Source organism: Sinocyclocheilus grahami, unplaced genomic scaffold, assembly GCF_001515645.1.
Source record: "Sinocyclocheilus grahami isolate Dianchi unplaced genomic scaffold, SAMN03320097.WGS_v1.1 scaffold165.1, whole genome shotgun sequence".
NCBI lineage: Eukaryota > Metazoa > Chordata > Actinopteri > Cypriniformes > Cyprinidae > Sinocyclocheilus > Sinocyclocheilus grahami.
Genome location: NW_015505344.1, coordinates 644,255 through 655,988, shown reverse-complemented (window position 1 = coordinate 655,988; position 11,734 = coordinate 644,255). Strand labels below are relative to the sequence as shown.

Below are 11,734 nucleotides of genomic sequence, written 5' to 3'. Positions count from 1 at the left end.
TGCTCCACACTCCATCCTAGTAGGTGGCGTTAAATGCACCTAAAGCTGGTTTGCCAACCGCTATAAAACGTCAAAGAAGAAGAAGAAGAAGAAGATATTTAATGTAAATTTGGGCTGTGTCCGAAATCGCCCCCTATATCATTCAATCCCACAATGCACTGCAAAAACGAGTGGTGCACGCTCAACGGCTTGAGAATGCCCATAATGCACCGTTATTAGAGTCACGCGCCGAATGAATTCCCGCTTCTCGCCAGAAGATGGCGCCCGCAGCTGAATAATCGATCCGTTAATTTTTACAAAGTGCTCATCCATGGCGTACAGCATAATGTACAACACAGGTATAAACTCATTGTAAATTGATTATTAAATTGTTTGATTAGGGTTTATACATAATTTCCGTGAGTATAAATTCATTGTAAATTGATTATTAAATTGTTCGATTAGGGTTTATACATAATTTCCGTGACAGAGTTCAAGATAAATCCTTTAATCTTACTACTGGAGCTGCTAGTTTGCTAGTTTCAAATGATTCATAAACAGCAAGCACAGACTATGCAAAAGCGGCATTCCTTCCGGTGCACTCAGTGTCCGAATTCACTACTCGTTTTCATTCACTCCTTCTAGTGAACTGAATTAGTAACCGAATAGTGAATGAGGGTATAGGGGGCGATTTCGGACACAGCCTTGGTTTGCATTTTTTTTATTAATTTTTTTTTATTAACAAGATCAAAATACATGTATATGACAAACACTATACATGATATAAACAATAAACATTATACATGAAATAAACAATTTCACACTAGAGGGGCTGTATACAAATACACATTTATATAAAAATATTAAAGCGTCTCAGGCTTGGTTCGCGTGAGGTGAGCGCTAACCCAACGTGTGACGTCACGCGCGTTACGCCAGCCGTGCGCCCGCGCGCACATGCATCGCCTCACACTACTGGCTAGAGATCCTTGAGAGGAGATAACTGGTGAGTGTGAATTAAACACACTTTTTTCAGAGTCTGTAGAACCAGACAGCATCCTGAATGCTTTTAGAGTAAAACGGTGAATGGCGGCTAGCTCACTTTCAATCTTCATTAAATCCTCTTTTGTATTTATTCTAAAACACATGAGCGAACTGAAGCTAATGCTAAGAGAATTAGCACTCGCGTTGTAAACCAATGGAAACTGTTAGCATGAGCTAACAGCTAGTTTGTGCTAGAATGTTCCATCTTTGATAATAACTGTTTTGACTTGGTGAACATATTTATGCGTTACCACTCCTCGGCAATGGTTACACATCTGAAAGTCGTTAATTTGTCTATCATTAGCTGCTATGTCGCGTTTAAATGTTGTGTAAGTTACTGAGTTGATAACTGTGGGCGTTTAGGGAAAGTATTAACTCCAGAACAGTAAAAACTGGAATAAATACATTGTAACATTCGAAATCTGCTCCGAATCCAAATCATTCTTACCAAACAGGTTTCTCTGATTTACCAACCATTATCATGCTGTTTTTCTATATTGTTGTCTTTGGTGATAATAACACACATCCCTGTCTCATAGGTTTCCTTCACATATTTATTTGGTGAGGTTTAAGCCTCAAGACAGAATGGCAGACACAAAGCATCTCGCATTCTCCATCATCCAGTTTCTCCATGATCAGCTGTCTTCTGGGAGTCTGTCATCAGATGCTCAAGAAAGCTTAGAAGGTAAAACCTTAGTGCTAGAATCAGTGCTGGACACTGTTGTGCTATTGTTTGGTAATTCCTAATTAGTTTGTTTTTTTAATTTACTATTTTATTTAGTTGCCATCCAGTGCCTGGAGACAGCATTTGGTGTCTCTGTAGAGGACCAGAGTTTAGCAGTCAGTCAGTCTCTGCCAGAGATATTTGCCTCTGCAACCAAACAGGTAAAAGCTGTTCACGGGTGTTTTCAAACTGGGATCCGAGGACCACCAGGGGACTGCAAGGGAGTGATGGGGTCTGGATAAATGTTTAGAGAAAGTGTAAAAAGTAGTGATGCACGATCATGATTTTTCATAGCCGATTCCGATACCGAGTTTTTACAAGCAAACTGGCCGATTCCGATTTCCGATTTATTTATTTTTTTTATCAAGCAACAAACAAGAAAGAATAAAAGTACACACAAACAAGATGTTTATTTGGTATTTAACAGGCTAAACTGGGTTTTGGCTATTGAAAACAACAACTGTAACTATCTGAAATTAACAGCAGTAACTGCACAGTAAGTAGGCTACATTCAATACAAACATAGGTAGGCCTACTGACAAAAGCATTTAGCTTTTGTTTTTAAATTGGGTTGAAACTGTAAACTGGCCTTAAATGAAAACATTATCTGTAACCATGTAATTTTAAAGGCAAAAACTGCATAGTTCCACAATTCAAACACATTCAACACTCCAAACAAAGATGTTACTTAATCAGCATTCAGCATTTCTTTTCGTTTCTAAATTTGGTGTAAAGAAAAAAATATCTTTACCAGTGAAACCAAAGTAGGCTATATAAATAAATTATTTCAGAATGTTAACTACGTCAGGTGCTTTTTAAATCACATTAAGTCATTAAGGTAAAATAAAAGGTCAAATAAAAAAAAATAATCCTATAGCCTACAGAACTGACGTTTACTTCTGGCTTTTCAAAAGTGCATGTGAGTTCTTCTTTACAAAAAGAAGCATTTCAGCTTTGTCACAAGTTAGTCTGTTTCGTTTCTCATCCAACACTTGAGAAGCTGAGCTGAACAAACGTTCACTGTCTACGCTTGTGCAGGGCGCGGACAGGTAACATTACAGAGTGCAGGAAAGAGGCTCTTATTTGTGCGCCAGTACACCAGCGGCTGTTCGCTTCTTGGTATCTGTGCCTCAGACAGGTAGCTCTGCATTTCCATCGTGCATCGCCAACAGTGAGCTTGCTCTGCGTGGTATTTTTTCTGCTGGCGCCTCGGTGCACACACTCCCGGAAAAATCGGACGAAAAAAAAAAAACGATTTATGGCCGGTCAACCGGTGCATCCCTAGTAAAAAGTAGATAAAAACACAAATAATTAAATTTTTTATTCAAATAAAAAATACACTACAGTTAAAGTACAGTACTGTAATGAGTTGAAACTAAAACATTTTTAAACTAATGGGTCTTTATGCAAGAAACTATAGATACTATAGATAGTCTTTGAAATTTTGGGATGGGGTTTCCTCACATGATGATGATCATATCTGGTGGTCCATGGCATTTAAAAGATTGAAATCCCCAGATCTAAACCATGTTGTTTTGGAATGTTTATTCATAGCATTGAATGGACTTCCCCTAAGACATTGTTATATGTTGCAGACACCTCAAGTTAAGAACAATTCATCCAGTGGTTCACCTTCAGAGGAGCAGTTAGCAGAGGCAGAGCATCTTAAAACAGACGGTAAGACCATCCGTCACACCGTTACCATTTCAGGGTGCTTCCTATGGTCTTCTCACTCAAAGTGTTGCATGTTTGTATCTGCAGGTAACGATCAGATGAAGGTAGAGAACTTTAGTGCAGCTGTTGAGTTCTACTCTAAAGCCATCCAGCTTAATCCTCAAAATGCTGTCTACTTTTGCAACAGGTACAATTGTACAAGAACAATTGAATGCTGTAGTATTTGCATTATCCAAGGATGTTTGATTAAAAAAGTTTTTATTTTATTTCTTGGAGAATTGTTTTTATTCTTTGAAAATTAATATAACTTTTAAAAATTATCTTTAGAGCTGCAGCCTACAGCAAACTGGGGAACTATGCTGGAGCAGTTCAAGACTGTGAACGAGCTATTGGAATCGATCCAAACTACAGTAAAGCATATGGGCGGATGGGGTAATTGTAATTTTTTACAAAAATCTAAACTGTTGAGCACAGATAAATTATTGGAGGCCAATTGTTTAAACTTTTTTTGCTCTTCAGGGTTCCCACAGGTCTTGAACTTTATAAAATTTAGAAAAGCAATAATCATGATACAGTCTAATATATTTAATAATTCAATAATTTATAATCATTTATTTATTTATTAATAATTAATTAATATATTTCAAAAGGTTATGATTTAAGTAAGTGTGTGCCCTGCACATTTCAAAGTCTAAATGCAGCCCTGTTGCTCAAGTGCGAGCCTGTAGAACATGCATTTATTTTTATTCATCTCCTGTTGATACATTATGCAGTGTTTACCTTATGGTGTTTATATTGTATTATGTTGTAGATGGTTGCAAAAATGCATGTTATATTTCTCATCTCTTTTAATTATCAGTTGGAAGTAGGAAAGCATAGATATTTCAAAATAAGATTCCTAGTGTATTTCAGAGTTATCATGCATTGTGCATCATAATTTTTTCTAGTTATTTGTATTTTAGTCACTCAAATTGTATCTGACATTTAATTCAAAGCAACACTAAATCCTCACTGAATATGTGCTGCAGCCTGTTTAATTAAGCAAAAGATTGAGAAAGGACATACTGTATTAATTTTGATTTGTGTAGGTCTTAAGGTTTTAAAAATCCTTAAATTTGTTTTTAAAAACCCTGCAGATACCCTCATTTAAAAATAGATCAGATATGAATGGATTTTGGTGTCACATTTACTTCATTTATGTTTTGCTTGAAAACAAGGCTTGCTCTTGCAAGTTTGAACAAATACTCAGAGGCTGTGAGCTTCTACAAGAAAGCGCTGGAGCTGGACCCTGACAACGACACTTACAAAGCCAACCTGCAGATAGCAGAACAGAAGATGAAGGAGGGACAGCCCAGCCCAGTGAGTTCACAGAACCACCCTGATAATAGTTTTCTTCTCTCTGTGGAAAACAGAGAGTTGTGCTAAAGCAACCCCTCGATTTCTGGTTTTGTAGAAAACATGGAAACACCAAAGACGCTTTAATATGTTATGCGTTGTAATAGACAGGTGACGACTTCACAGAGTAGCACAGTATAACAGAACTTTCAAATGTATCTAGTATGATAAAACAGCGCTGCTTTACCCCACATACGCACGACCGGACGGAGCGGAAGCGCTCGACTGTGACATAATGTGTGTCACGCTCGTTCAGCGGCCTCGTTTCGCTTCGACGGCTTTCAGCCTCACCCTGCTTCATTCTACTACGCTAATAAATCATTAGCTCATCCATGAACATGATTTCTGCCCGAATCCTGTTGGATTGCATCGGCTGTGGGGATGAAGACGATAACTCCCATGATTCCACACTCAGTCACCGCGTCATCAAACTACGCCTTTGTTTCTTTGTTCGTTTTGAATACGCACCCTCTAGTGGCGAAAACGTACATATTGTGCCTTTAAATAATTTAATATTCAATAAGCTTAGCAAAAAAATGGCCAATTATAAAGATTAGAGATGTAACGATATCAAAATCACACAATACGATAATATCGTCAGCAATTCATACTGCACTTTTAAGCTTTTAGTTTGATGGAAACGGCAGTAGAAAACGCCAACTTCAGTGAAAACAGGCTTACAAAAACGTCTCACACTACAAATCTAGTGAAATGCTGCCATAAAAATAAACCCCAACTGGTGGCCGTTGCGTTCCTAAACACTCGTTAAAATCACAGCACATGCAATAAATTAGTTCACTGCATTCATTCACTGTAAACTAAACCGTTCTGAGGCACGGAAAACACAGGACTACGAGCTGATCGCCTCAACAATGTGTGTGCTTCGCTTTGAAACGCGTAGCGAAAACAGACTTGAAGGGATTAAGCCATATCGTGCTTTCGGTTTTAGTTCGTTTGACAGATACTGTGCCAAAGCATAACGGCCCAACACTTTTTATGTGAGAATAAGAAGTTTAAATATATTTTAAAAATTACACTTTTTGCCTGGTAGACCTATGGTTTCATATCGTCATGTGACCATGATAATATCGAGACCGATTTGCTATTATGATATCATGATATTGATAATATTGTTACATCCCTAATAAAGATTTTAAAAAATGCCCCAGAAGAACACTGATGAGAATATTACTTTGGAATAAATTTTCACCTTAAAAAAAAAAAAACCCATTGCAAAATAGTACATTTTTGTGACAATGCTTAATGTCGAGCCCTGATATAAGAAAATTATTGATTCTGACATGCAATAATGAGGGTCTGCAGGAGCCGTCTCTATGATATTTCTATGATATTCAGGTTTTTGTGCATTTTAGTTGGGCCATGCGACTTTGTGGGTCACACCACATTACATCAGTATAAAGGGCAAAGATTTTCAGGTGTTCATAAAGAGTGAAACTGATTTTTTTCTTAAAAAAAAAATAACCATAAAAATTATCATAAATATTTAATAACGTTTTCTATTCAAGAACTCACTTTTTTTGTAGTGAAGCACCAAAATGACAATTTTGAGCCAAAACGTAAAACTGAATATTCAGGATGCACTTGGCCGAGAACTGAAACTAAAAATAAATTGTACTTCATAATCAATTAATTAATTATTTAATAGTCAACACTTTAATTAAAAACTGAGTTCTACAGTCATTTAAAATGCACAGGTTTTATGCCAAGAAATGGCAATGGCCCTCCTAAACCATTTCAGCTGAATATTTTTGGTTGCTGAAATTTTCAATGCATCACTATTTCGGGGCAGTTGTACCAACTTGACAAAGACTTTGTGTTCTTAGCAGAAATGTATATCAGCTGTTTCTGTGCCCATGTAGGATGTCAGGTATGATGTCTGGGGCTTACGGTCCTATGGGGGGAGCCACCTCGCCTGGAGCAACAGCTGGAGCTGGAGCTGGACCTGGAGCAGGAGCAGGAGCAGGAGCAGGAGCAGGAGCAGGAGCAGGAGCAGGAGCAGGAGCAGGAGCAGGAGCAGGAGCAGGAGCAGGAGCAGGAGCAGGAGCAGGAGCAGGAGCAGGAGCAGGAGCAGGAGCAGGAGCAGGAGCAGGAGCAGGAGCAGGAGCAGGAGCAGGAGCAGGAGCAGGAGCAGGAGCAGGAGCAGGAGCAGGAGCAGGAGCAGGAGCAGGAGCAGGAGCAGGAGCAGGAGCAGGAGCAGGAGCAGGAGGTGCAGGTGCAGGTGCAGGCGCAGGCGCAGGAGGTGCAAGTGCAGGCGCAGGTGGTGGTGCCAATGATCTCTCCAGCCTCATTCAGGCGTAAGTTTTAACATCACTATCCTGTGATTTTCATAGGTTTCATTCTACTTCCTAACAGGAAATTCCAAGTTATATTCAGTGGGGCTGAACTAGTGTTTTTCTGTCGCAGTGGTCAGCAGTTTGCACAGCAAATGCAGCAGCAGAACCCTGAGCTTATAGAGCAGCTGAGGAGTCAAATGCGCAGTCGACCTCCCAGTAGTGCTGGCAATGACGAACACTGACACTCCCTATGGTACCACAAATCACTCTAATTCAAGTATTTTTGTGAAAAGACTGGAACATAGCTTTAATAGGTTTTAGACATTAAGGCAAGGTACTTACAAGCACTGGTCAATTTTGAGATTTTGAGTTATTGGCTTTGAATAAGGTGTTGTTTCAAACTAGTGGAAGGAAAACATCCAAAATGCACTTTTAAGTGTCTTTTATTGCACATTATCTGTTTGTGTCTGTAGATTTAAATTACGATACATATCTTTATCGGGTTGTCTATTTACACTAAGTGCAAATAGCCCGCCTTGTTGACAGAGGCTATTTACTCTACCTCCGCCCACCAATGTGTGATTGGGCTAGTCAATACTACAAAAGATGGCTGTCAAACGTCAGCTCCAGTGGCTTAGATGGTAAAGCATGTATTGCAGTATTTTTGACGCGATCGACCCGGCTTTGAACCTGCCTTTTGCCGAACTCCCTTTCAAATCTCATATCTTATCGGAAAGACATTTATTTTCAATAAAAATTAAGAATAATAATCAAAAGGTTGAAAATAATGTATCGGGTAGGGTTAGGGTAGGTGTAGGGAGGGCTTTATTGTCCCAATAAGGTGGCATCCATTTAATAATTTGAATAAAAATTATGATTTTTACTTAATACGTTATTGCATACTGTTTTATAGTGTACTACAATACTGAGGTGCAGATAATTGCCACTATTTGCAATTAGTATAAATAGCCAAAAATCCTGCTATTTTAACATAATGTAAATAGAATCTTCATCCGAAGGCCAGAGGGCACTCTCGCGCTGAAACTCCAAATACACCCTGCAGGAAAAAATCCAGGAAATCCCTATAGCGGTAGCTGAATAAACAGAAGATTTAACTGCTTTCATTGATTCAGAGTAACTAATAAACACGACTACGACAATATATGGTTTATCTGAGTTCTTATTGTTATAATTTATTATACTGAAGTATATTTATAATGAAATGCCTTTATCACTGCTTAGAATACTATGAAATATGTTGTGTGCCTTATTCTGTGTAAGAAGCCACATCATCTCACAGAAGGATTTATTTCAAACTCTTGACTGACGTTATGAAGTGAGTTTGGAGTAAAAACATGCTATTATATGTGGTATTTTCACATGCGTTCACATGGAGCAGCATTTACTACACAGAGCCATAGGTCACTGAGAAGCTACGCAAACAGCTGTCATTATCGATTTCATAATCATGCAATAATATAGTATGCACTTTTTTTTTTTCTTCCTTTTTCGTAACTTGTCAGTGAACTACGGCTCTGTGTAGTAAATGCTGCTCCGTCTGAAAGCATGTGATGGAGATTTACTACTAATCACAGAACCGGCTTTACTGACAAGATACGCATGACAATCACATTCGATTAATCGTGCAGCCCTAGTAAATAGCCTCTATTAGCCTCTAAAGAGCTATTTACACTTAGTGCTAATAGCCGAATAGCCGCTTTATAGGCCTTTTTCTCAAAATTATTATTGTTTTTTTTAAATCATCTCTTCAGTAGTGCTAACATAAGCCCATAAGCCAAGTTGTATTATCTATATTCTGAAGGTGTTTACAGAGTGGTTTGTTCATGTATCATTTGCTTGACTTTATACAATATTTTATTCCTTAAATTCCAACAGACTGTTGTCAGTATTTTCTAAATTATGTAGTGATAAATTCATATCCAAAATCCCCTCTTTAAAATCTTTTAATAGGTCAGCTGAAGGATACCATTTTCAGATTTATGTTCTGGAAATGTATGCAAATTTGTGCATATTTAATTAGACATTGCCTCAGTTGCATATTTAAACTTATTTAAACTAAAAAATAAAAAACTGTTTGGTCAGTATGTTAATATATTAGTTAATTTTTAAAAATCTTATTCACCCGGTGTGTCTTGCCTTAAGATGTTCTGTAGGTATTTTAATGTTGTTTGTGGTTGAGCTTTACAAATGTTCAAAAAACAGCTTCTTTTAAACAGAATATGTTCAGAACTTAACATTACTTTTCTCATTTTGTGCAGAGTTTCATTCTTGACCTGGTGGACCTTTGGAAGATGGGCTACTTTTTTATTTTAAGATATACCTTGTACCTCCAACTCTAGGGACGAGACTGAATTTATTCATCTATAAAAACTGCATGAGTTCCCACTGCCCCACATTGCCCTGCCGGTTGGAAGAGGTCATCAGTGCACATGTACACATCATAATTGGGCACTGGACTCCAGCAAATGTTTATCAATGAAATATCACACTGGGTTAACACTATATTCCCAAGTAATAATCCATGTTACTGGACTGTGATTAATGAAGTGCTGCTACATGGACAATGCAGATTTGCTGTAACACCTCAGTGATTCACTTGTCCAATGACAAGTCTCTGTCTGAACTGAAAGGGGTTGACAAGGAACATGTGCAAACAACATTGACAATTAAATGTCAGATTTCAAATAGGACTTTGTGTTCAGCTGAAGTTTCATGTTTCACAACCACTTATTGCTTGCAACCAGTGAGATGTCAAAAAGTACCATTACTTAACAAGTGTGGTTCTTAGTTTGTTCTGAACTTTTGGATTAAAGGAAGTGGATGTTTTTGTCCATTTTGGAGAACTGATATGTGTGATGGTATATTAAAAGGAACGGATGTAATCCATAACATCACTGTCTCAACCTGGCAAGCTGCCTATATAAATAGAATTTTGTGGAATTGAAGGCAGTGTTGGGGGATAACGCATTACAAGTAGCGTGAATTGTGTAATCAGATTACTTTTTAAGTAACTAGTGAAGTAACGCATTACTTTTTAATGAGTTACTTTTTCAAATAAGTAACGCCAGTTACTTTGTTTCCCATGTCTTGACTGACAGCTCTCGTGTTGCCATGTTGAGAGAAATCGGGAGTAAGTGCAGAGGCGTTGTGATGTTACTGTAGTTCTAGACTCATCTCACTCACAAAAACAGATTCAGTATTCCTCAAAATGAATAAAAACTGTCAAATGCAAACTTAGAACATTATACAAACCTGCAATATTTAAGTATGTTCATCTGCTTACCTGTACATGCAATAGTATATATTTGTACGGAATTTGGCCTTTTCATATCACAACTTTTCTTCATCCAATAAGCCACTTACGGTAAACTTTTCTTTATAATGGTTTGTTATGGGAGGAAGATGCATAATGTGAATATTTTTGAGCGTTGCTTTCAAATTCCTGCAATCTGCATACTTGTATATCTAGTTTGCAACATTAATAAGGTGTATACTGAGTTTTGTCTTTTAATATTACTTTTAATGCATTAAGCCACGTTCATTTTTTTTCTTTATAACTCTTTTCTATGGGAGGAAAATGCTTAACATGAAACTGCATATTGTTTTCATGTTCTAGGCTCTTAGAAAGGCAAATAATATCCACGTAGCTTTAAGGTGAATTTAATATTTTAGTCATATCAACATTAGTTATTGTTAATTTTGAAAGTGTAATTGGTCATTTAAATGTATGTTTTTAAAAGGAAAAAAGTATCCTTTAAGTAGATCGGCGATACTGGCCCTGTATTTACTTGGTATCGCTCAAAGTACTCACATTATGCATTTTCCTCCCATAGAAAACCCTTATAAAGAAATGTTTACCGTAAGTGGCTTATTGGATGAAGACAGTGATATGAAAAGGCCAAATTCAGTAAAAATAGATACTATGTATGTACAGGTAAGCAGATGAACCCAGAATATGAACGCAGCACGCTGAATTTAATTTCCTACATTGATAACCATTATAAAAAATATTTCATATGGCGTAACGGAGGAAGACAATGATATAAAAAGACCAAATTAGGTATACAGTCTGTTAATAAAATATATGTAGCCTAAAGGCAAGCAGCTGAGCCCAGAATATATAGCCTACGCAAACATGCTAAATTACATGTTAAGCATTTTACTTCCATAGCAAACCGTAATAATGAAAACATCTGAAGTGGCTTAATGCATTAAGAAAGTAATATTCAAAGGCCAGACGTAGCTTAATGATTGAAGACTAATATAAAAAGGCCATTCGGTGTACAGTTATAGACTGTACTATGTGAAGGATTTCCTTCCTCCACTTTTCATTTCTTTATTAGCTCGGAGTTCTACAGTTCCATCTCTCACTGTAGCCAAAAGTATACGTGTGCGCTTGGAGTCACTGTTGCCAACTCTCGCAAGATAAATAAGCAACCACAGCTTACAAAACAAGCCCAATTTTTTTATTTTTTTTTATTATCATCAATATTATTTATTCTCAATTATTTATTACCAATAAATGAACCTGCAACTGAAACCACTCTTTTATCTGAAAAGCAAAAACAGATGTTATTTTACAAAAATCAGCAAACTGCAACAAAGT

At 37.3% G+C, this 11,734-nt stretch overlaps 1 protein-coding gene across 1 annotated transcript; it reads left to right on the top strand.

Annotated features, from left to right (window-relative positions):
* Positions 1-879: 879 nt before the first annotated feature.
* sgta (small glutamine rich tetratricopeptide repeat co-chaperone alpha) lies at positions 880-10,092 on the top strand. Its single transcript, XM_071582401.1, is given in 12 exon segments — positions 880-982; positions 1,560-1,705; positions 1,802-1,905; positions 3,340-3,421; positions 3,506-3,605; positions 3,746-3,850; positions 4,636-4,885; positions 6,187-6,203; positions 6,694-6,804; positions 7,090-7,128; positions 7,238-7,360; positions 9,387-10,092. Coding segments are annotated over 10 exon segments (1,020 nt in total). The 5' UTR covers positions 880-982; positions 1,560-1,605; the 3' UTR covers positions 7,350-7,360; positions 9,387-10,092.
* The last annotated feature ends 1,642 nt before the right edge of the window (positions 10,093-11,734 follow it).